At 41.9% G+C, this 27,069-nt stretch overlaps 2 protein-coding genes across 5 annotated transcripts in view; both read left to right on the forward strand.

Annotated features, from left to right (window-relative positions):
- LOC126366335 (protein sprouty homolog 3) overlaps positions 1-20,530 on the forward strand; it is a 42,918-nt gene extending 22,388 nt beyond the window's left edge. Inside the window, exons 1-3 of one of the 4 annotated variants that reach the window (XM_050009451.1) lie at positions 5,990-6,137; positions 6,737-6,770; positions 19,366-20,530. In XM_050009451.1, coding sequence (XP_049865408.1) covers positions 19,423-20,061 — 639 coding nt within the window. In that variant the 5' untranslated portion in view covers positions 5,990-6,137; positions 6,737-6,770; positions 19,366-19,422 and the 3' untranslated portion in view covers positions 20,062-20,530. The other 3 variants (XM_050009453.1, XM_050009450.1, XM_050009452.1) reach the window with 3 other exon arrangements.
- Positions 20,531-22,583: 2,053 nt separating this feature from the next.
- Positions 22,584-26,391, forward strand: LOC126366316 (uncharacterized). Its single transcript, XM_050009425.1, has 2 exons — positions 22,584-23,558; positions 26,191-26,391. The coding sequence occupies exons 1-2, from the start codon at positions 22,697-22,699 to the stop codon at positions 26,262-26,264; spliced, it is 936 nt and encodes a 311-aa protein (XP_049865382.1). The 5' UTR covers positions 22,584-22,696; the 3' UTR covers positions 26,265-26,391.
- The last annotated feature ends 678 nt before the right edge of the window (positions 26,392-27,069 follow it).

The following is a 27,069-nucleotide window of genomic DNA, read 5'->3' on the forward strand; positions in this document are numbered from 1 at the left end:
ATTGAATGTTTACTTCAGATTACATTACACGTTCTTTCAACTGATGTAATATTTGTAATTTACATGTACTTAACTAAATAGGTACAAAAAGTCTATTGTCCGTACAAAAGACTTTATGATAGGATGTCAAGAATTTCGTTCGTTCTTTATGACAACAAGTACCTATGTAAGTATCGATATAATTTTCAAAAAAATCAAAGACAGGAATATTACGGGTACATATCTACTTCATCATCATCAGCCCATTAACGTCCCCACTGCTGCGGCACGGGCCTTCCAAAAAAAGGGCCAATGGATAGGGAGATCGGGCCTTAAACCATCACGCGGGCCCAGTGCGGATTGATGGTTATTAACGACTGCTAATGCAGCCGGGACCAACGGCTTAACGTGCCTTCCGAAGCACGGAGGAGGTCGAGATGAATTTTTTTTGTGGTCACCCATCCTATGACCGGCCTTTGCGAAAGTTGCTTAACTTCAACAATCGCAGACCGAGCGCGTTTTGCCGCTGCGTCACCGAGCTCCTCAAATATATCAGCGTATCTACTTAATTTAAAGTAATTCTTTCTTATTTCCTCTTCAGGTAGGAAATTCCTTTTTTGACATTCCAAGAAGCGCGCTCGAGGCTGGTAATATGTTTACGTTTACGACTTACTTTTATCAGATGGAGTAAGTAATACCTAGAGCTCGTTCGTTTTTGATTTGATAGCGAGTAAGTTAAATATTTACTACATCGTAAAATTTTGAAGTATCAAATGTCCGTAATGTGTCCCTGTAACTTATTCAGAAATCAGAATCATTTATTCAACGTAATCATCTTGGATAAACTTGTTGAAGGTCAATTTAACATTTTTGAATCTACGTCATTTCACAAGGTATTATGGCTGAGAAGAAATGACAAGAAACTGCAACGGCAACATAATATATATTTTAAATCAATGTAAGTATACATTACAAGTTATTTAATAACTAGAGGAACACATTTAATGCCAGGCATTTTTAATCATTTAAGTAGGTACTTAATCATTAATCTCATCAATAAGCTTTTTTACATAAAGTAATAAGCTTTATATGAGCCTTCAATTTATTTTCTGACAAATTCAAAATATTATCTGGTATTTAATTGTATAAACGTAACCCCAATAACATAACATAAACAGCCTATATACGTCCCACTGCTGAGCACAGGCCTCCCCTAGGCCTCCCCTCAATCAACCGGAGGGGGTATGGTGCATACTCCACCACGCTGGTCCAATGCGGGTTGTTGGAGGTGTTTTTACGGCGAAGCACGGAATCATCTTACTTTTTCGGACAATCAGGTGATTCAAGCGTGAAAAGTCCTTACCAAAGGACACAGGTCTCACAAAGTGATTTCAACAATGTCCCCATCGGGAATCGAATCCGGACCTCCAGATCGTGAGCCTAACGCTCTAACCACTAGACTACGGAGGCTGTTAACCCCAGTAAAGATGAATTTAATTTATTTAATCTAGAATTTTGAATACTTAGCAATTTTATTTTTATTCCTTGTATTGTACGTATTACTTGACATTGCTTTAACTTTCTTGAACTTTTTCACAATGGGATTGACCGTTTGTTTACGTGAAACTTAAGAGTCGAGAGTTCCGCTTCCAGTATGACCTTGATGGTGTTGAATTAAATTATTGACTGATTTTTTTATGCTCGTCGCGTAGACACAGATAACACATTGTATAACCTTATCAGAGTAACCAATGACAATTTACGAAGCTCTGCTAACATATTTACCGTTTATATTTTAAGAATTTCGATTTTTTGTAACGTAAAATATTTGGTTTTGGAGTTCAATTATTTGAAACTTTAAAAAGTACCTAATGTACATTTTAATTTATTCTTAGATATTATATTTAGAAAATAAACCATAATACAAATTTATAACCTGCCTACATTTAATTAAATTCTCCCAATAAATTCGCCAGTAAATACTGCTTGCAATATAATGCAATTGAATGCTTCTTTAATTCCACATTTCTTAAGAATTGTAAGTCTTTTGAAACGAGCTGGAGTTTCTTTGATCAGTTCCTTTTTAAATTGAACGTTCTTTGGTATACATTCTAGCGAATGAGTAGGTAATAAATCCCGATTACTCTAGCCATAGAGGCAGCCAATCAGCTCGCGACACCAAACACTTCAGGTCCCCGATACCGACCCCGCCGGCGTGGTCGACGATTTCCCTCATTCAGCGCTTATCGCTATCGACCCACTAGGGTCGATTAATTCTTTCAAATATTTTTCCTCTCAGACGACGCCCTGAGCCGAGGTTCGCGCCCAACTGGGCACCCTCAGGCCTGTTGTCTTAAACGTTGTACCGGGTGAGAGCCTTCAGCGCTCCCCATTTGTCCGGCCAAGTAGTTAATGCCATCTGCGGCAAATCTACAATAAGTCACGTCAAAAAAAAAAAAAAAAAGTAGGTAATAAAGTAAGATTTCTTTTGAGCGAGCCCTGAATAGTGTTGTGCTTGAAGAAACGTGCACATGTGTGCTGTAGCACACTGTAGCGCGGGATAGACTTAACGGAGGACGCAATTATGATGATTAAATGAAACTGGTTCTCCGACGACCGCTCGCTGCCGGGATGTCGATGTGTAGACCACATTCTACGGTCGCTACCAGCCAGCACGCGACTTCTCGTCTCCCACCCGTAACCTCTAAGCCATAAAGCTGAGAATCATTTGAATATTTCCATAACAACGGCAAATGAAAGACACATCATCACTTAGAACGGAGTGCAACCACTCCTAGACAGAGCACATAACCGACTCTTTAAATGTAAAGCAGGCGATGATTATTGATTGTTCTCCGACAAACCGTCGTTATGACTGAGCAAATTATTGATTGTTAGAACTTATCAGATCTCTTAGGAAGTCACAATTCCATCCTCCAGTGTGACGGACGTTTATTTAAATTATGTGCAATTATAAACTTTATAGAGCTGATAGTAGAAGTTGAATCTGCTTTTTTCTCGTGCACGAAATTAATACTGTATCTGAATTAATAAGTGGAAACTATTCCATCAAAACTAGGAGACAAGTAAACTTGCCTCAGTGAAAACATTGGAAACGGTAGCTTCAAAGAGATACGAATATAGCATGGCGCCTGGCCGCGACAACGTACGGAACTCTTCACTTCGACAGCCGATCATTAAGCCGTGTCATGCCAAATATAACAAAATCTAAACCTCTAAAGCAAAGACTTCTACTCGAATTTACAACGAACCCAGCAAACCTTGGCATCGACGGCCGTATATATCACTTTATCTGTATCCTTGAAGTTTTTATAGTCAGCTGTTCATACACAAGCTTAAGTACACGTTGTTTGTAGACTACTGTAGGCTTTGTATTTACTATACATGTCTACGTTTTTTACGGTTTTTACTACGAAATGCGTATACGAGATTTAATCAGGTTTTATCAGCGAGCTGATTGGGTAGTACTCATCAGTCTTTCGCCATCATGGCAAACGGCATTACCTGAAGATAACATCATCATAATAGCAGCCCTGAACAGCTTTAATATTAGCATCAGCGTGGATTTGATAGGCGCGCTGCTCCGCGGGCGGAAGTCGTCTCTAAAATAACAATCTACCCACTTGCGAGCTCTAAGCGACAACTTCCAGTATGAATCCTCTCGTGTTTGCGTACGACTCGTCTGCTTTACATACCATCCAATAAAACATAAAACAGACAGAGTACTTTATGACGCGAACGCTGCGACAGATTACGCGAGTATGCGTGGTAGCGCGGTGCACGAATGGCAAAGACCAGGGATATGATAACATTTTTCATTCGAAACTCAAACCATCGGCGCGGAAAAATAATATATGTATTTATTTGTAAAGTAGTAATATTCTGGATGGTGCGAGTGGGCGTTGGGAACGTGGATATTTCTGGCCTTTTAACGCGCCCACGCCGCGATATTGGGAGAAAAATGTTACGAAAATATACGACGTCGCAATTCACACTGTTGTTTTACGGGGTCAACTATTGACATTGGTACTAGGTTCGCTAGCCTAGATACCTACTCCAATATTCAACGAGACGAATGAACCAGTTTTAACTCCCCACGTTATAAAGTTTTTTTTTTTTTATAAAGCTAGTCTAAAAACATATCGTAGAACCTATATACAATTCGACATTATCTGTGTTCCTTATCATTATTACTGAGAACCGAGAGACAGACGTAATGGAAGATATGTGTTCCAAAGCAGTACGTTCTCTTGCCGTTTCCGGTGGTTGTTTACAAAAAATACTTATATATAAACTCGTTGTCCAAAGCGACCATACGAACCGGCCGGTCGAGATACTTGCTACGATTAAAAATCGTTACAACTTCCGTTCGGGTCCGAGTCTCACTGCCGAGCCCCAGAAAAAAGATAAATAAGAAAAATAACATAAAGATCGATACGCTGGAACGGCGCTACCTGTTTTTTCACCGCGCTTGGGACTTGTGCTGCTTCGTGCGTTTTATTTTGTCCTTATATTTATATCTTTACAGTCCTCTATAACCAATTAGTAGGATCTTTTATATATCGTATAATTATAAAAAGGCAAGTGCGGTGGTCTCATCTACGCAGTAGGCATCAACCGTCTTTCGTACTTTTTAATTTCGATATGAGGCAAAAAGTACTGGACGGACCTCATTTATGCTTCTTACAAGATGACTTACATTAATACAAGATACTTCGTAGGTTGCAATTTCCTGCATGAGGCGAAACTAATAAGAGCCGCGGGCGAGAGCCGGTACGTACTAAATTAATTTCAACGTAAGTGATTTTAATATTGTCTATACTTATTCATTTTTTAGGATGTTAATAATTTGGATGATGACCGCACAATATATAAATATAGATTTATTAATAAACGGCTTCAAAGAAAATGAGTAGGTATAACATGGGCCCAAAACATTAGGGGATAGGCTCTAATGAAATCAGAATTAGATGAAAGAAAGAAAGAGTGATGAGTGGTGAGTGATGAAAGAGTTTATAAGAAAAAGAAAGATGAAAGATCAATGACTAGATGAAGATACTCTGGTTTCCTGTAAATAGATTTACGCCGATAGCACTTATCAGTCTTATTCAAGTAAGTTAGTACTTCTAGTTAAAACTTAAAGTAAAATCTCTTCAAGCTATCCGAGAGCGTCGATTCATTGTTCTTAAAGATGATAATGATTGATGATGATGGCGATTCACAAGTCTCAAGTGGAAATGGGCCGGGCACTTGGCTAAGCGTAAGGATGGTCGGTAGACAAAGGTATGGTGACCACGGGAAGGGAAAAGGTCAGTGGGTAGACCAGCAGCCCGGTGGTCAGATGGCATTGTTACACCGCGGGAAAGGTATTGATGAGGTTAGCGCAGGGCCGGAAAGGATGGTGTAGAATGGAGGAGGCTTAACCCAACAGTGGGATGATGCGAGCTGACTGATGATGATCAAAGATGGTAAAGTTATAAATAGACAACATTTTATTAGTAACTATATAATATAGGTACTTTGTATCGTTCTACAGCATTTATGGCAGAGAACGATAAGCAACATCTTTCTACAAGATATTTCACACGTGAAATCAACTGTAGCTTGACTGGTTTTAAATAACAGCTCTCAGTTTCGGTTTCATTCTACAGTTCGGTTTGAATAGATCATTTTGTATAATAAAGTGGGACACGTTTACGGATTTCTTTGTGGAAGAAACACATGAAGGTACAAAATACTTAGCTACAAACTGGTAAATGTTCTAACACTACATTGATGAAATACGCCAAGGAACCCTAATAAAATGGTAATCGTAATGACTGATTCTTCAGAAGATTTATAATACTAAATGATAGCGCCGTGTCGGAGCGAATTAGCATCAAATGATGTCATGTATCCGGCTGCACCAACAAGAGGGGCTATAAATCGAACGGGTTAGATGTTTTACTTTACTGCAACCGGTAATGGAAGATATCAGATTAATAAAAGATGTCGATGAGACCAGACGAGATGCACAGCAATTTCACGAGTGCTGCGCCATGATAATTAAGTGTTCGAACGCGGCGCGGTGGTGTGCGTGCGCGGGCGCTGAGTTGAACACGGTGCGCGGCAGGCGCAGAGCAGGCATATCAAGTCTGGTAACTATGCGGCGTAACTCCGGTAGCGGCGCAACAGGTCTGCGGCAGGGGCGCGGGCGCAGGCGCGGGGCGGTAGGAAATCCTTTGCGCACGCACGCACACACCTGCGCCGCGTCTGTGTGCGCCATCCGGTTTTCTTTACTAGTGTGCACCTCGTCCGGACGAGCCGCCGCTGTAGTGGTGTCTGTAGAGTCGATCGATCAATGAGCTCGACATCGACTCTGACTCTTGCTGCATGCAACTCATTGATTAACGCTATGAACGTGGAATTGTTTATTCATTCATGATGAATAATATTATTTCAAATAAACGTTTATGTTGTCCATTAGAACATGGCCTTGTAAAAATTTTACCGTCAACAGTAGCTATATTCTGAACCGGCCACTTTTTATCTCGTTTGAAATCCTGTTCCACTTATCACATTTAACAGTCAGATCGGAGGCAATTTCCTCTGAGTTCTTTAATGCTGATGTCATCTTTGCTTTATCTGTAAAGTAGGAAATTCAGAGAGCAATCGTCTTAACTTACAGTTTTATTTAAAATTTTATCAACGTTCCCATTGGCATCGATTATTAAATGATTGTAATTTTCTTTTGCAGGTGCAGCTGGTTGATTTTATCTACTAGCATGTAGGTGAGTGAATGTGAAATTAATTGTATAATATGTTATGTTCTAGTGGCTATAGGCTATAATTCATTTGCCTCGAACACTTCCTGTGACAGTAATAAATCAAACTTTCGATAATTTGATCATTATATATTTTTTTCTTAAATAATGCAAGGGATTGAATGATCGAGATACGTCTTTCATATAAGTTGGGGCTCTTCCGTTATATCGAGTGATACCGACCCCGCCCGCGTGGTCGACAATCTCCCTCTTTCAGTGCTCATCGCTCACTAGCTACATTAATTCGTTCAAATATAATCCTCTCAGGTGACGCCCTGAGTCCTGAGCCTGAGTTTCGCGCCCAACAGGGCACCCTCAGGCCTGTTGTCTTAAATGTACCGGGTGAGAGCCCAGAGCGCTCCCCATTTGTCCGTCCAAGTAGTTAATGCCATTTGCGGCAAATCCACAATAAGCCACGTCAAAAAAAAGTTATATTGAGTAAAAAAGTGAGTAAGTTCGGTGGCAAGGCCTCTGGAGGCAGAAAACAGTGACTAAGTCGATAAAACGTTTCGTCAAACCCACTTTAGGCCCGATAACACTTTGTTTGCTATAAGGTAAACTCGCTATCATGCCAGCTTACGCCCAAATCTATCCAATAAAAATCCACTAGTTTGTTAGCATTAGCAGTTGTCAGTAGGTGTGTGTACAAACTTATTTTTTATTTATTTAGTGACACGGACGTAAATCACCTCTACTTGGTGATACTTAAATAAAACTTATTTTGGAGTAACCTCTAGCATTTAGTTAGGTACGTTACATTTATCCGGCGAAGTAGTTAATGCCATTTGCGGCAAATCTACAATAACGAATCAAATAAATGACGTGACTTATTGTACATTTGCCGCAGATAGCATTAACTACTTGGCCGGACAAATGGGGAGCGCTGAAGGCTCTCACCCGGTACAACGTTTAAGACAACAGGCCTGAGGGTGTGTCGTGGAGTCCCACGAATCCTATGTTGGGTGAGTGACTGATTTATATGCAATTACTGTGACATCACTGATAAAAGAAAAAATAAGGGATCATAGTCTATGGTTTTTAATGTTTTTTTAGAGAGCGCGGGACTTTGCGTGTTGGCGCGAATATAAGAGAAGAGAACACGATAAGAGTACGAATCGTGAGAGACACCAGGTAATGGTTGTCTGCCTGCATGTAAGATGATGTGGAACAAGGTCGGTAAGTCCCTGATGGCTTAGTTAAGTGAAGTGCGACAAGGCTCTTGAGATATCATGTATTATGTTACACGTTGTACAGCATGAGGTACAAAGTAGTGTCATTGAATGTAATAATTGTCACAGTGGTTCTGAGCATTAAGTTACCTCTCACCAAGTTTGACGGGTGCTCTGGGATCAGCACTAGGGTGAAGTGGACGCACTTACCCATGAGCTAGGTGGCGTGGATCGCAACGTCCAGCCAGCCTAGAAGCGAGTTTAGGGGTGGCCACCCAATCTTGAGTAGGGGGACTAGCAGTACGGGCTCTTCGCCGTACATGTTCCCCTAGTAATCCTATCTGGGCGAGATTCTGATGGATTCGCATGAGCAGATAGTGGGTGGTGAGAGGCAGGGAGGTAAAGGCGGGTTGTAGGGGTGTTGAGGAGACCCGAGGGGGCCCAGCCCCATGTACATGAGGAGATGCTCAGTTACTGCCTAACGGGTAAGAGGATCCAATGTTGCAAGCCTCACCAGTACATGGAAGTAGCCAATGCTGGTAAGGTGGATCCAACGGGTACGAGACCCGGGCCCGTGCGGAGAGTAATGCGGTCTTCTACCGTCCATCAGTCGAAGATGGCTCTCAGATAAAACATAGATAGTTGAAGTACCTATCTATGTCGGACGCGTTAGAATATGTAGCTTATATCATTAATGAGATACATATGTGATATCTCATGACCACTGAATTGTCCCTTCAAAGTTTCTATAATCTTCAATTATTGTTGTAACTTATGTGACGGTACAGTAATATACTTGTTAGTAAGTGTTATTATCATAAACGCCGCCACAGGGTGTCCAGTTGGGCGCGAACCTCGGCTCAGGGCGTCGTGTGAGAAAAGAATATTTGAAAGAATTAATCGACCCTAGTGGGTCGATAGCGATAAGCGGTGAATGAGGGAAATCATCGACCACGCCGCCGGCGGGGTCGGTATCGGGGTTCTGAAGTGTTTGGTGTCGCGAGCTGATTGGCCGCCTCTGTGGCTAGAGTAATCGGGTCGTCGGGAATAAGTCACGTCAAGAAAAACTTATGTTACACATTACACACGTTTGTGACTGAACAAGTCTCGATTTAATTGCGAGAACGCTGATAGATCTCAATCTATGCAAATTTTAAAACAAGGGCGCTGAGGGTGCCCAGGTAGGTAAAAACTACCGACTATTGTACTACCTAGAGGGAAGCAGTTGTAGGGAACTGGCAAGTGATCTGGTGATTTTGACATGACATGTATTGTGTCACGCGAGGTAGGTGTTAAGAGAGCGCAGGTGTGGGCCGTAGTAAGTGGTGGGCTCGGAATTCGCGGCGACGACGTTGGCTGGTCGGCGCATGCCCGGGCGCGAGCTGCGCGTGGGCAGCGGCCGGCCCGTTCGCCCACGGCACCACACCTAGCCGCGTCGTAAGGCGTAAATCACACCTCCGTACTGTTGCCGGTCGCTACCAGCCATCAGTCGCTGCAGTCAGATCTTACTTGTTCTAATCCTTGCTACACCCTAGATACGGTTTATATCTATAATCTTTTGTCGGTGTAGCATTCCATCTGTGTCTATATATAGCTGTTTCATTGCGACTGCAGTCCTGTGGTGCACCGGCTTTCTTCCCAACAGGGGAATGCCGATTTGAACAACGTACCGGATTTGCACCTATGAGTTATTAATTTCTTAAGTGCACTAAACAGTTAGCTCGACCATCATAGATGGTGATATGGGACACCAGTACACCACCTAACACGTTGGTATAACACTTGGTTGGTGAGGTGTGGGTACTTAGTTCATCTTCCGATGGATGTATCTGTGACCACCTCAATCGGGATATCGTCGTGAGCTTATGTTATGTTAACTCTTTCGCTTCTAAATAATTTCAATTTCTCTCTAATTTGTTCCACATAAGGTCTTTTTGGTCTTTCTTTATTAATGTGCCGTAAAGGCTTACAGTTATGAAATCTTTGAGCAACACGTTGCTGCTGCTAAATCCACTTTTCACAAAGATATAAAGATAGTTTAAGGTCTTAAACTAGAATAACATACAATAGTTTTTATCCCGAAAATTACGCCTTAAGGAGATGAACATAGAATGTGGGGAAAACGTGGCACGTGATAACCGAAATCTACGCGGATAAGTCACGGGCGAACAGCTACCTATTATAATTGCTATACAAATTTGTCTATATCAGAAAACTATAATTACCGACTATAAGTACCAATTTAAAAATCAGAATCACAATACCGCAAGGTATTGTTGTGATTAAGAGGAAAACCACAAAACATATTTAATTATTATGCAGTATTTTATGATTTTCCGTGTATTTTTTTATTTCAGAGTGTCGCTCAAAGTAAGATCAACTTACCTAGTAGGATAAACGTAGCCGGAATCTAAAACTTTATGTTACCCACTGGGTGTTACTTTACTAAGTAAGAGTAACAATTTGCCTTGGACCTACGGATGTGGCTGCATCAGATTACGAGCATGGAAATCAATAGAAAGTATTTTAAACTTTCGAAGAAAATATATCTCTCTCAAGATTATTAGGTATATTGTAAAAGGATTAAGATAAATTTTAACGTTAAGTATACTTTATCAGATTTTTTATTTTATTTATGATTTTCATTTTATAACGATGCCTAGTATCGGCCTGAGAGAGTACCTACCTATTAGTTACCTATCCTAAAAACGAAATGAAATAGCTCAATCTACTTATATAGAGGAAATCAGTATGATCAGTTCCAAAGATAAACTCTTCAATATTTTATACGTGGCTGCGTAAACTGTCAGCATATTTAAATTGTCTCGCTCGACTAGGTAGGCAGTAGGTATACCTACGACAAGAAGTTTGGGACGGTGAGAGCGACCGCGGCCGGATTGATTGAAGTACGTAGTTTCCTGTGGTCGGTCGCCGGGAACCTTAATAAGCCGTCACGTCACGACGGCCGGCGGGCCGCGGAGTGTCGGAGTGCTCGGAGGGCCGAGAGCGGGCGGACGGCCTCACGGAAGGTCGACCGCCTCACCCGCGCCGCCCGCACCCCTCCCCAAGCCCTCACCCGACCGCTACGTGGAATTTATGTAATTGCCTTCAATTAAAACAAGAAAACATATCATTTTCGAACTCTGTGTACAAGTACTATGACATAACGTCGCCTTTTAGTGAAAATCACGTAAGCCTTTTTGAAAATTTCGCATTCAGATGTGATTTTTGTTAACAAAACCTAGCAATAGCTTGTATCATTTAAGGTCTTTGTGGTCTCAAATTTTACCCGAAACGAAAATATTTGAAAGAAATCGAGGTTTCGTTGAAGAAAATCACATTTAATGTGACTTTTCAAAAGGGCCCTTACGTGGTTTACACTATGAGGCAACACTTTAAGTGTCAAAATTGAAGTCAGCGAGTGTGTTCTTTATATAAGTTACACGCTCGACAAATATTCGCTACTACACACATCCGCCGGCTTGCTAAATAGCCACATGGGTTGGCTGGTGCGCTAAGGTCACCGGGTATGAGTGCGTGTCATGAATGAACCGAGTGGAGCGAGACACCCATTCAATGAGATCCTTCATTCTAGCTTTTGCTGTTACGTAACGCTCAGTTATTGGTCGATTAATTAAAAATACTGCTTGTATCAACGTTTCAAGTGTAGTTTATCTCCTCGCGGTTACATAAGCGCGTACTGTCCAAGTAAATAAAATATCAACGCATGATGTAGGTAGGTATGTCTAGCTTACGTACACGAATCGTGGTTTCATTTTGTAAAGAGAACATTTACGTAAAGGAAACGACACAAGAAATAAAAATAAGGTAGGTAGGTACTTGAGGTTAGCTAAATATTTATTCAAATGACTAATATGTTGCTAAAAACATATTTTCTATCAACTAGGTGGAATTTTGTAGTGTATCTATGAGCTGTTTTTTTTATAGTAGTAAAATAGAATAATAGTGTAGCTGAAGTAAGGATCAGTACAAACGTTCTCATTCACGTTTCGTTTATCTGTGGCAAACATCCGGTATTATGTTTCGACGCATCCGCAGTTTGAGCTCATAGTATAACAATTTGGGTATACGATGCGATAGTAGACAAACAACTTCTAAATAAAACAATTTATCAGCTCTTAACTCGCAAAGATAAGGATGATTAAAAACAATACTCTAATTATCATTACATTTAGTCAATTACATTTGTAAGGTTTCATTTATACACAGCAGTGATGTCGCAATAAATTAGGAATTATCAAATAAAACATTAACGATAATGAAAGTTGACTTTGGAAGGAAGTTCAAAGATAAGAGAATATTTTCGGAAATCAGTCGACAGTGCCAGATAACCAGAAGCGCCACTAAGGAAAATTCGTTGGTGAATTTAACTTACCTACTTTAACACGAGTCTAGGGAAACTTATTGTTATATAAAATATACCTACCTCAGTCATAGATAACTTGTACTTATGATATTCTTTAATCAATATTTATGCTACAAAACGGTAATTCAATTTACTTATGTTGCATTTATGACCTCCACCAACCCGCAGTGGAGCAGCGTGGTGGAGCATACTCCATGCCCCCTCCGGTTGATTGAAGGGATGCCTGTGCCCAGTAGTTATATAGGCTGTTTATGTTATGTTATGTTGCACAGCCATGAAAGAAAGTGCATTTCTTCGAGGCAATGACGTCATAAATCGTCTGAAACAGACGAATAAGGCCAATGATGATATGCATTTATGAAAGATTACTCAGGTACCTACTTATTCAAAAATTTAAACGTTGACAATTGTTAATCTTTCATAGTCTGCGTAGCTCCTGAATTTTCTAAAACAAAAATAACATTAAAGCAAGAAATCGAGTACATTTGACGTTATATATAGGTACATGTAGGTATAAGAACAGATGAAATCGTTTTAGTTGCATGGGTGCAAGCGCTGGCGGATGGAAAGTACGGGTGAGCCGGCTTCCGCTTAGAACGCGCGCGCCGCCTCCAGAATAACAAACGAAACCTGATTTCTATCGAGTGGGCCCGAGATTATAACGCCGACACTCCGAGAACTATTCTTTAACTTGTAATTATACGAATAACGGCTATTTATCAGTGTGATTTTTAAGCACCACGCATTGAAAGTACAAGATCAACATCACAAAACCAGAACGTCGAAATCAGACAGACAATTAACATCTGCCTTATGCAAATAAACAATAGGTAACTGGATCTGTATACCGCGAAAATGGATTTCTTATTAAGCTCATTGTATTGAAGCTCCATAATGGTATGTACTGATTGCATTCCTTGAAGTCTTCATACATTTGCTTTATTAGGAAGGCAATGGTGTCGTTTTCACTATACCTATTTAGGCCACCCATTGTCACTTCCATTGTTCATCCAAGATTGGCATCACATTTCGTAAGAAATTATGAATTCAATCAACTGCTGTTTAAAACCAGATGATAAAATGCATTTATATCGCTGGTGTCTTGCTTGATCACTTTTGTTAGTGATCATGAGAAAAATCGTTATATTTGACATTTGCAAAATGACTGGCTAAAATAACGTCAGTTTGGTGACAATGAATCGCAGTCAGTTGCCTAAAAAGCAACTTTTAAAACGAGCGAACACTGCTGTGTTCGACTGCATTTCAACAATAGAATTTAAGGCGAATGAACCAACTCAGGTAGAGAAAGATTTTTTGTAAAGATACAGTCATTCCCTCGACCCATCCATTCACGATTACACTGACCGTTTGGGTCTTTGTTCTGAGCTGGTGAATAAATTATTTCTTTCACGGACATTCCGCAAGATGGTCGATTCATTCAGAGGAATATTATAACTACTGTTTCTCTGGGAACGGAAATGACTAAACAAAAAGTAAACGAGTTAATGTGTATAATATTTATTGTAATCTTTAGTTAAGATTTGTGGCATAAATGGGATTCAGTTGGATCGGATATTCAGAGATCATGTGCTAATGCATTTGCTTCTTGCAGGATAACACAGTCTATGAAGTTGCAAATGTTAAGACTATTCAATTAATATCATAATGTCTGACCCCGATACCGACCCCGCCGGCGTGGTCGACGATTTCCCTCATTCAGCGCTTATCGCTATCGACCCACTAGGGTCGATTAATTCTTTCAAATATTTTTCCTCTCAGACGACGCCCTGAGCCGAGGTTCGCGCCCAACTGGGCACCCTCAGGCCTGTTGTCTTAAACGTTGTACCGGGTGAGAGCCTTCAGCGCTCCCCATTTGTCCGGCCAAGTAGTTAATGCCATCTGCGGCAAATCTACAATAAGTCACGTCAAAAAAAAAAAAAAAAAATCATAATGTCATAAGATATCTCAGGGACAGGACAAGACTGCTGCTTTGATTACTGTGAAACAGAGCATTACAACGGTAACTTGCTACATAGGTATAGAATGTTACTAGAATGAATGGTATTCTGGTAGTGGATAAGACCTCTGATCATTTGTTCAGTCTGGTCACAAATCTAGAATTGTTTAGGTTCTTTTTTCATAACAGTTACTCGACCGTCAAATTCGCTCTTCATTGAAGAACTTTTGTAGAAGAACTAAAGACTCAAAAAGGGCCCAAAACTTGCCAACGACTACATAATGATGTTAGGTAGGTATCATATAGAAAATCTTTAGACCATACCACCATGATATAATAATATACTCTTAGATATCTCTACAAAGACTGATTCAAAAAAAACGAAACTTAGACACTGAAGTAGTACGACATTGCTAATAAGTAATCGCTACACACAAATAGGGATCTTCAGACAAGACTAAGTATCTACTTATATTTGCTTTACTAAGGGTGTAAGCTTTATGAAAAATCAATATAGACAATATAATACTCGAGAAACGACTAAGAAATGTGGTGAAATCTAGGTTTATGCGAAGAGTTGTCACGTGTTACGCCAAAACGTCAAGCCAGCCGTCCGGTCTTGATTACCTTGAGGAATATTTCGAGTGACTGTCCTACTCCTAACCAAATATACGAAATATCGCATGAAATTCGACATAATCAGATATCAATAAAATGGCATTACTACGCTATTTGTTAAGACTTTATGTAGCCGTACGTCAATTTAGGTTCTATTTTTAAATAACTTTCAAAGACAAAGTCATAATCCCGTTGTCCTAGTTTTACGGGGTCTGAAGACTTGATAAATCCAGTTTTTTGTAAAAACCACTCCAATATCCAAAACTAAAGTTGCTCCACTAAAGTTTGGCAAGTAATTTTAGACATCGAAACTTGAAACATTTATGTGAATTTTTATATAAATATTATTGACAGCAAATTATAAGCTTAACATCCGTTTTAAAGAGAAAGTCTTAAGAACAGAACTAACTCAAGAAATAAAATAGAACAAAGAAATTTTCTACTAAGGTCAACTACACTTCAACAGTATCTGCTTCAATAGTCGGCAAAATAAACCATCTGGACAGAACAAATTACAAACTACAATCGTATTTTACGTTACGAATAGGCTCGTACGTAATTAGGCGAATATTTTGGCGGCGATGGTATTATAGCGTGACAAACGTCGACGTATGGTATAGCGTTATCGCTCGTCCTTGACACAGAGACGCGGAGTGTTCAACGCGCCTTATGGTCGCTGCAACCTTGCGAAAATTACCGCGCCCGCGATAACAGGAGCCATCGTCGTCTCTGGCGCGTCTCATCACAAAACACATGCCAAAATATCTTGTAGTAATGAATGGAACTGCTACGTAGACAAGATTTAGATTCTCACGACGCAGTTCCAAGACGCTACCACAATACTAGTAATTCTGTCATTATGTCTGTGTGCCGACTTTTAATTGCCCGAATTGAAATCGAATGCTATTCTTGAACAAATGCTATTTGCGTAGATGAGGCGTATTTGAATGAACGTCTCGATGCCAGATTATGGTGCATGGAAGGATAAGAAGTGGATAGGAGGACGAAAGTGGGCGGCATCCCGGTGGCGCGACTCTCGCCGACCGGAAACCCAATTCCCGGATGTGGCTGCGCGGGGGGATCTCGCCGGAAGCTCGGTAAACGAGCACATCCGCTGCCGCCGCCCGCGCCGCAAAATTTGGCACCGCGAGCGCTCGCAGCCCGCTTCCGGCCTCCGCCCCCCGGACCCCTAACACCGCTCGCCCGCGAAAATAGCGGCCAACCGCTCCGTGTACGCAGTTCATTCAGTATGGCCGCCTTCCATTCATAAAAAGGCGAGGCGCGGGCGGCGCGCGGCGAGGCGGAGGGAGGCGGCCGCGCGGCCCGCTCCCGCGCCCGACGCCAGTGCGGAATGTGCCAATGAACGGAACGGTCGTTTCGTCGGAGCGTAGCGCTAGCGCTCCCAGTTTTCGATTAAAATGTGTATAAGAATAAGTGCAGTGAATCCGCACGAGTTCGGAACGGTTAAGAAAAACGCCGTCGTCGAGATTAGGAGTAGAAATCAACGAAAAACTTCAGCGAGGAAGTGAGTAGCGGCCATATTGCAGTGATAACCGCGCGGCGGGCGGACGAGAATCGAGGCCGGTGCGTGGGCCGCCCCCCGCCCGCGCCAGGTGCCGCTCCGGACCGCGCCGCTCTTCTGAACCCTCCCGTGGATTTGCGCGACCGAAATTCGGTGGTTCTGCCGTAATTTTGTGTGTCAGTGAATCTTCCGGCGCGGTTTCGGTGCGGCACGGTCAATCGCTCGGTTGGCTAACAGGAGCTGAGTGTAGTGTGTGCGGCCGTGCGGCCCCAGTGCCCTTGTGTTGAGATGTGTGCAGGAAACGTGTGACCGTGGTACGCCTGTTTTGTAAGTACAAATGGCATATGACGTGGGTATCCTCGTCAACCCGAGAGAAACCGTTAAAATCTATCAAGATTGCGACGTGCGGTTGACTTATCTATCGTAGAAGTTTAATTTAAATGGATAATAACATGTATGTAGTAATGACATGGACCGCGAAGAAGCTAAGCTAACATGAATGACGAGTAGCGACGCGGTGCGCGCGCGCCGCCTGGCGACCAGCACACGTGCACCGCGCTCGCCGCTCTCCGCGAGAACGTTCCCAACTAACGAGTTAATAATACTGCTTTCATTTATTTGTTTTAAACATGAATAAATCTTTCAAATCGTATATTATTGACGAACGTATGACATACGAGCCATAGTCATAACAGCTTGTACCACCAAAAGAGTCCTGTTCTATAACAAACAATCCAACGGAAAAACAGATACAGATCCTTGACGGCAACAACAACATTTAAGTTAATTACGCAAAGTAATTACTCAACAAAATTGTTTTTACTTTTAAATAGTCTGTTGACGGGACACAAGTCTGTGATTTATTATAGCAACAGTCAGTCCAATGAATTTCGATAGTAAACTGATAACTGTGGACGCTGATAAAGAATAATAAATTGTAAACAATCGCAACATAAACTGTTAATATCTTGTAACGAACTCTGCCGATAACAGTACATTTAGACAAACATAATAAGTTGTTTTCAGAACCAAAAAAAATGTTTTAATTTACCAATGACTTGATTTTATTAAATCAATTGAGTAAACTTAATTCAAACGTTTTAGAATACGCTCTACAAACCCAGAATAACGACATTATTGAAATAGATACATTTGCGGCAACTGAATTAAGAATTAGACATTCCGTTTTAACATTTTATAGCAGGTAACTTAACTGCAGCGAACGAAATATCCTTCGGCATATTGAGAAATCTTTAAAATGTCATCAAAGAAAAGTTTAAGAAAATGCAAACTAATGAAACATCAACAAATGATCATGAAAAGTCATTAATCAAACCAACTTTACAACAAAATATCTGTTCATAATTTCAATTACCATTATATCGTAAAAATTGTGTTGTTGAAGTAAGTAGATATTAATAGTTTTTAGGTATGTTATTTATAAGACAACAGGAAGTCGTACAAAAACATGAGCAACACAACCATGAACACATCTGAATGGCTGCAGATGAAACACTGGAGCTCATTGTGTGGTTTTTTACCTCGTTATAATAGGACTGGATATTGTATTTGCAAGAATAATCATACGCTTCAGTATGTAAAAATCTAAAAATGTTATTAGTTGTTTTTAGATTTATACACCCATGTAGAAAACAACATTTATTTTTCGTTAATCTTCACTCGCAATCACTGTGACGGAATCTAACTGAGCCATAATGTGTAAAATTTTGAAAAGGGACTGAACGTACATAATAAGTCAAATTTCGCCAGCAATATTGTCAAATTGTAAATATTCAAATCCGATTCGACACTTTTTACAAATTACTAAGGAACAGACAACAAATGTATTCTTACTTTATAATTATCTAACGATGTCCAAATACCATTAGTCTATTCACTTTATTTCTTACGCCTTCCCTTCTTTGGCGTGATTTATGTAGATTTGTCTCAGATGATTCACTACTTAGCCGGACAAAGGACAGCTCTCCAATAGCAAAGCCACAGTATGAAACAATTCAGTATAAGCCACAATAGTAGTAGCCAGCTTAAAACTATAAACGAATTTAAATGGACCACTGCTGTATTCATACAGATTCTTAGAAGAAAACCGTGATGATAATAAGGTTACGTCACTTTCCATTTTAAGCTTAAAACTTGAACGTTGTGCTTATCCTAAGCACAACGTTCAAATTATGCACATTTTTAAAGATTCATATTAAACGTAAAGCGTAATTGAGATGAAACTTTGTAGTTGTTAGAAATCGACACCTTTCTTGTGGGTGACACAAGTTTAACTTTCAAACTACTGCGCGAATGTAGCTGAATTTCTTGTCCTTATGTAAAATAATCGAGCTAATGCCAACAACATTTCAGGAAAGATTATATATATTAAATAAAAAATCTCGATATAAATGAAAACTACAACTCAATTTCTTTCACACGAGGCATTGGAAGCTGGGACCTTTGGTCGGTAAAGAAATCTAACAAATAAAAGTAAAAAGAAAACACAGATTATCGTTGGTTCATCATCAGTTACAGCAAAGTAGAATAAGGTACACTATAAGGCAAATGCTTCGCAAACAAAACAGGGTATAAAAATCAGATCTCATGTTACGTTGCTACTGCGTTTAGACTCGATGCTCTAGAATTCACGAACATTCCTTTAAAATGGACATTCAAAAAGTAATTAAAGACTCATAATCATTAAAACCAGGACGTCAATAATCTCATATCATCTGTAATCGTCTCGCAACTTAGAGAATTATGATACCCACACACTCAATACAAAGGCAGCACATTGTATGATAGGTGAAGTATGATTGGAATAAGGAAAATTAGGTTAAGTGTCACTAATAACTACAATCTCGTTGTAAGGCTCCCTTAACGGTTTCGTTTTTCTTGTCGGGCAGGTGGAGACGATGAGGGAACAGGAAGGCGACGGCCCGGAGAGCCGTTAGCCGGACTCGATGGATGAGTATGGCGGGCCGGCGGCGCCGCCCCGGCCGCCCAAGCCGGCGGCGCGCGTCCATAGGCCGACGGGCGCGCGCCAGCCCACCGTGTCGCTGCTGCGGCCGCGACCAGAGGCCGAACGAGAGCGCAACGCCTACGTTGAGGCTCCGCGGCGGGCGCACGCCGCACCCGCGGCATCCCACGCCGCCGCGCAGCCTCTCAAGCCGGTGACGACACAGCCGGCCGCCGCGGCCGATAAGCGGCGCGCCGGCGCCCTCCCGGCCGACTCAATCGTGTGCGAGACTTGCGGCCGCTGCCGCTGCGAGCAGTGCGCGCGGCCACGACCTCTGCCATCACGCTGGCTCTGCGGCTCGTGCCTCTGTAGCGCCGAGGCGTGCGTCGACTACGCGTCGTGCATGTGCTGCGTAAAAGCGCTGTTCTACCACTGCGGGAGCGGCGAGGAGGAGGCGGGCGAGCCGTGCGCGTGCGGGCCGCGGCTGGCGTGCGTGTCGGCACTGTCGCTGCCGCTGCCGTGCCTGTGGCTGTACTGGCCGCTGCGAGGCTGCGCGGCGGCGGGCGCGGCGCTGTACGCGCGCTGCCGCCGCTCCGGCTGCCGCTGCCCGGAGCCTCCGCCGCGGCTCTCCAGTATTATCTAGTCCCGCCACGCGCCGCCCGCGCCCTCCGAAGCGCCGAGTCGAGCGGCGCGAGTCGCGTCGCGTTGTACAAATATTTATTGGCGAGCGGACAGCTTCGGACCGCGCGGGGTTGGACTCAGTGATCGCCGTGCCTGCCGAGTGTGGTGAGAGCGCGCGGGGCCACAGGACGAGCGCCCCGCGACGCTGAGTGAATCGTCTACGAGTACCTTGTAAATATAGTTGTATAGTGTGAATGTACGTGAACGTGTCGCCCGAACGTCGAAGTCTCAAATTTTCTTGAGACCGTAACGTGTCATAAAAACGTTAACGTTAGTATTTTGGATTCCACAAATCCAGAGAAGATTAAGAAATGAGATATAAAACATACTTATTAAGATGTAGATAATTTACCATTTATTTATTAACTGAATTTGTATTTATTTGTAAATAAAACGACAACATTATATTATAAATACGAATGTTTACTACATTGTTATTGTTTTTCTGCTATTGCACCTCCTTAAAATGAAAATAATCAACAGAACTGATTTGTAATGAAGAGGTATTGTTTTTATTTACTATAAACAAATGAAAAGTACATTTTAGTATGACAAGGAACATGCACTTAACCAAAGCAATATACAGCTTATTATTCACAAGCAAGCCTCAGTCTAAATACCTCCTAAACCTAGTAGGTAGGTAGCTAACAAGCTACCATGGATGGTGTATACAAAACTGAAATAAACTATATTCTACTTACTGTACTTATTGGCAGTACATAAGTTAATTCACCACATGGGCTCTCAAGAAGGAAATCATTTATCACAATAATAATTGGCATCACTTAAATTGAAACATGTTTGAAGATTTAAAAAAAAGAGCCGAATGTCTTATTTTTGTTCCTTTTCATTGATATGCGAAAATCGTCATACAAGAAGTTAAGCAATTATACTAGGTACTTCATAGTACCTAAAATAATTTATAGCATTCTAATAATTATAGTAAAATACGTACCTACTTACATAGCAAAAGTAACATTTAAGCTAGTGGTACACTGCACTGACAAGGTTTAATGAAAAAAAATATTTCAAAAAAAATATGTTTAATACAAAAAATAGGCCTAAATAACAATTATTCCTTTTGACAGCCAATATTTGAGCTACTTATATTTTTAAAATCAAAAACATGCAATCGTTAGTTAACAATAACTACTATTTTTATTAGTTTACAGCTAAATAGGCCTAAATTATAATAAATAACAAAAGTAATTCCAGCAATAGATAAGCCTGTGTATACATACACATTAAACTACGTAAGTACTTACGATTAATGTTGATAGGTATTTCTTCTTTGAGTTTTTAAAATAACATCATTGGTTAAATTGAATAGGAACTTGCCATTACCTCCTCGCATAATATTATAAAATATGGAGATTAGACGCAAAACTAATAGGTATAATTTTATAAACCGCTACATACCTACCTAAGGAGTAAACTTTTAACTCAAAATGTGACAAAATATGGCATATAAACGTATCTACATTTACTTACCTACCTCTTTTCGCGTAAACCATGCCTTGCCTGAGACATGCACCTGTACTGCACATCATATTAAGTAAAGTACAATGTGAGTTATTTATCCCAAATCACACCACAAACACTATCCCGGTTTGACATTGAATCGCACATTGCACGTTAATTAAACAAATAAATAATTAAAATAAACTTTCGGGTAATCGCTTACCGTTAATTTGTTTCGAAATGTCAAATTTTTTTTTTTTTTTTTTTGTTTTGATTTTCCCCGAAGGGTAAGGCAAAGGGAACTATGCCCATACAGCCATGTCTTACGTATTTTTTTTTCTTGATGATTAATGAAATGATGAAAGGTGATGAATGATGATGATGAAACCTAAGCCCCCACCCTTGGAGTAGACTCCTACTCCGAACCCCAAACGAATTAACTCAAAAGTCCGCATAAACTTTTGAGTTATGAAGCGGCTTCCCGGCACGAAGCGAAAATAGGCAGATACACTTTGTTCATTGAATACTCCAATATAATAACACTCGCGAATGTCTTCTGACTAACTTAATGCGATCATTAACCACAAAACACCACTTCGTATTAATTATTTAGATTACTCAATGAAGAAAGCAACTGTCCCGTTCCCGTCTCCCGCCGAAAAGCCTCGAAATGTCAAAACTGACAAACTTTTATAGGACTGTTCGTTTTATTGATTTGTTTATAAAACTTTGTATTTTTTGTTCCTTCTCCCGTTTAAGCATCAGGCTAAGATCGTAACACCATGCTGCCTAGTCATTAGTAAATTTTATTTACTTTGTAAAAAGTTTGTCTAAAAAAATATTGAAAATAAAGAAGATTTTTGTTGCTTTCTGAGAATAATAATTATGATGTGGATTTTCTAATCAGTATCTACCAATTTTAATGCTGCTGATTGTTAGTAATGTAAGGTACATTAAGATTTGCGTGTACGCTGCGCCCTACACGACCGGTTACGGCAGTCACTAATAGACCATCTTGTGAGTAATACGCGTCGTTTCATTCTCACTCCCCGCTCCCCTCGTACTAACAGTGGCGACGTGGCGGCCTCAGACGCGTGCGATTAAGTTATTCGGGAGTGTGTGATTAATAAACGGACATGGCGAGAGTGACAATAGGCGCGATGGGCACTTTCAATCACGAGAACCAAGACTGGACAGTTTTTAAAGATAAACTAGAACAATGGTTTCTCGCGAACGATTTGGAGGTGGACAGCAAAACGACAGTGAAGCGTCGGGCGGTGTTACTCAGTAGTTTAGCAGAACCAACGTTTAAATTGATTAGGGACTTAGCGTTACCTAGTAAAATTAACGTATTAGAATATGACGCGATAGTGAAACTACTGGACGACCATTGTGAGCCGGCTAAATGTGGATTTGCGGAACGAAATCGGTTCTACTTAGTGACTCAACAGGCATCGGAAGATCTAGCACAGTGGGCGGCGCGGGTGCGCGGGCTCGCTGTGGACTGCGCGTTCCCGGCGGCTTGTCTCAACGAGCTGTTGCGGGACCGCTTCGTGCTCGGTATGCAGCCGGGCCGCGAGCGGGACAAGCTCTTCACGATGGACATGGCGGAGCTGACGCTGAGCAAAGCGTTAGAAACTGCTCAGGCTATACGGTGTGCTCGACTCGGGGCGGCGCAGGCGGCGCCAGGAGCCGCGCCACACGTCGAAGTACCCGTGTATAGGATGGCGGCCGGAGCGGGTGGCAGCGTGCGACCACACGGCCCGCGCGGCAGCAACAGCAGAGGAGCCTTGGGGGCCGCGGCTGAGATCGCTCGAGAACCGCGCTCGACCGCGTGTTTCGTATGCGGCAATTTGGGACACCGGGCGGAGGAGTGCCGGTACAAGCGGTACAAGTGCGACAAGTGCGGCAACCGGGGGCACCTGCGTCGGGTGTGCCCCAACAATAAGGTGCAGCAACACTTTATTGAGGTCGAGGGTGATGATTCGGGTGATGATGGTAAGCGTAACTTCATTTGTAACATATCATCTAATAACGGTGAGCCAATGCGGGCATCTGTACTGGTTTATAAAGAGAAAATTACTTTTGAAATAGATACCGGTTCGGCGGTAACGTTAGTTCCTGACAAAATGTATAACAAATATTTTAACAACGTGAAGTTAAAGCCTAGTGAAGTTATTTTACAGGGATATAACGGCACCAATATATCCGTTGTGGGTACTCTCACCTTGCCTTTTACTTACAAATCCAAAACTGAGTTTTTAACAGTGTTTGTAGTTAGGGGTGGCGGTCCGAATCTGTTAGGTAGAGATTTTATATCCAAGTTTGGCTTGCAAATCACTTCAGTAAACACCTGTACGGACTATCTGGAGCGGATGACCGTGTTATATCCCAAATTATTTTCCGATGACCTAGGTTGCTTAAAAGAACACAAAGTTGAATTACGTGTGAAACCAGATTCTAAACCAATGTATTTCAAAGCGAGACAAGTGCCATTTGCTCTTAGAGAGAAAGTAGAACGAGAGTTGGAACGGTTGGTCAAGGTAGGTATTCTGGTGCCCGTTGGCAACGCAGACTATGCTAGCCCCATAGTCCCGGTCTTGAAGAGCAACGGCGACATCCGTCTATGTGCTGATTATTCGGTCTCTCTGAACAAACAGCTAGTCATAGAGAAGTACCCGTTGCCACGTATAGAGGAGTTGTTCTCTAAGCTTCATGGTGGGAAGACGTTCTCGAAACTAGACCTGTCGCAAGCTTACAACCAGCTAGTTTTAGATGAGGAATCCCAACTGCTCACTTGCATCAACACCCACAAGGGCTTATTTAAGTTCACCAGACTAGTGTTTGGCCTATCTAGCTCAGCAGCCATTTTTCAGAGAACGCTGGAGCAGGTGCTCGCCGGGATCGAGAATGTGTTGGTTTTCCAGGACGATATCTTGGTGACAGGTAGCTCCGAAGGGGAGCACATGAGCAGGCTACAGGAAGTGCTAGGTAGACTAGAGCAAGCCGGTTTAGTCTTACAAAAAAGCAAGTGTAAACTTTTTCAGGAATCAGTTTCTTACTTAGGGTTTAGAATAGATCGCAAAGGTTTACACAAATGTCAAGATAAAGTCGAAGCGGTGTTAAAGGCTAAGACACCGACTAATGTAACCGAATTAAAGTCATTTTTAGGCATGGTCAACTATTATAGGAACTTTATAAAAAACGCGTCTAGTGTGTTAAGCCCCTTACATACCTTACTACAGAAAAACGTTAAATGGCAGTGGAACGCGGAGCATGATGCCGCGGTATCGCAAATTAAAAGTGATTTGGTGTCTGACATAACGTTAGCGCACTTTGATCCGCGAGCCAAGCTGATCCTGACTGTGGACGCGTCGCCGAGCGGGCTGGGTGCTGTGCTGTCGCAGGTGGCGGCCGACGGCATCGAGCGCCCGATCTCCTACGCGTCACGATCTCTGTCTAAAGCGGAGCTAAGTTATAGTCAGATCCAGAAAGAGGCGACCGCCATTATTTTTGGTGTTAGGAAATACCATCAATATTTGTATGGTAGGGCCATTCCGTTTGTTTTAAGAACTGACCATAAACCGTTGTTATCGATTTTTAATTCAGACAAAGGTATACCGGAGGTTACTGCTAATCGGTTACAGAGATATGCAATATACTTAACATCGTATAATTTTACGATAGAATACATAAGGAGCAATCTAAACGCCGCAGACTTCTTGAGTAGGTCGTCTACGGGCAACTTCAACATTCAAGACAGCCAAAACGAAGTCGAGTCTATAGATACGGCAACCTACGTAAACTTTGTTTACAATGGAAGCGGCGAAGAACCATTCGTGAATCTCACAGATATCGGCAAGGAGACACAAAATGATGATGTACTATCAAAGGTATGTAAGTATGTACAGTCAGGGTGGCCACGACATTTTATAGGTAATCAATTAAAACCATATTTTATGTGTCGAGCAGAGTTATCTGTAGAAAAATCTTGTTTAGTACGTGGATACAAGTTAGTAGTACCGTCTAGCAAACGATTAGTGGTATTGAGAGAATTGCATAATGGGCATTTAGGCACAAATAAAATGAAGGCGGAAGCGCGGAACCGGTTTTGGTGGCCGGGCTTATCAGCTGATATCGATAGGTTCGTCTCGTCGTGCGACGTGTGCCAGACGCTACGTCCCGCGCCGCGCCGCGCCCCTCTCACGGCCTGGCCTTATCCGCCTGAGCCATGGTACCGAGTACATTTAGATTTTCTAGGACCGGTTAACGGGAGGGTATACCTAATTGTAGTGGATGCCTATTCAAAATGGTTAGAGTGTTTTGACGTATCCACGGGGTACGGAACTAAGGCCGTAATAAGTAAACTATGTGAAGTGATGAGTAGGTTTGGGTTGATTAAAACGATTTGCACGGATAACGGCACCTCATTCGTTTCCTCAGAGTTCAAACAGTTTTGTGTACAGAACGGCATTCAACACATAACTACCCCTACCTATAACCCAAGCAGCAACGGTCAGGCTGAGAGTAGCGTTAAGATCGTTAAAAAGGCTATAAAATCACTTATTTTGTCAGGAATTAATGCAAAAGATTTGATAATCAAATTAAATGAATTTCTATACAACTATAGAAATTCAGAACATAGCACTACAGGCAGATCACCCGCCGAAATTTTGTTTGGCCGTAAACTTAGAAACAGATTAGACATGTTAAACGTGTATCGCCCGAATACATCAGACCTCGACCTCGAACGTGTAGTGAACGAAAACCAGTGCTCACAGGGTAAATACTATGGGGGAAATAGAAAAATAAAGTTAATGAAAGGTGACTTAGTTTTAGTGAAAGAATACAGACAGCAAAAAACATATTGGGTAAAAGGTGTTGTGGAGGACTTCATCGGCAACGCTATGTACTTAGTGCGGCTGCTAGATCACCCCAGCGACGTCTACATCAGGCGCCACATCAATCAATTGTGGAAGTATGCGGGGGATGAGCTACAGCGTTTGGATAGTCAGCCACCCAGCAGCTGCGATGATGGACCAGGAGACACCAGCACAGAGCTACCACCGATAGTCCTGTTAGCACATGAGGACCAGCAAATCTCAATAGAACAACAACACTCAGAAGTGACAGAGGAGTCGATTCAGGAAAGCACTGAGACACCAGACGACGTCAGCGACCACGCAGCCGGTGTTGCGCTCGCGCCGGATCCAGGCCTCGCGTCTCCCGAAGCGGACGAGGCGCAGTCACCACCTCCTCCATCTCGTAACCCGTTACGGGACTTGTTTATTTTTAAAGATTATTTTGGGGAATATTAGGCTAAGGGTGGAGGGATGTTAGTAATGTAAGGTACATTAAGATTTGCGTGTACGCTGCGCCCTACACGACCGGTTACGGCAGTCACTAATAGACCATCTTGTGAGTAATACGCGTCGTTTCATTCTCACTCCCCGCTCCCCTCGTACTAACACTGATGTTTTACTTTTTTAAATAACATTTCATTTTTCGA

This window comes from Pectinophora gossypiella, chromosome 4, assembly GCF_024362695.1.
Source record: "Pectinophora gossypiella chromosome 4, ilPecGoss1.1, whole genome shotgun sequence".
In the NCBI taxonomy this organism is placed as follows: Eukaryota; Metazoa; Arthropoda; class Insecta; order Lepidoptera; family Gelechiidae; genus Pectinophora; species Pectinophora gossypiella.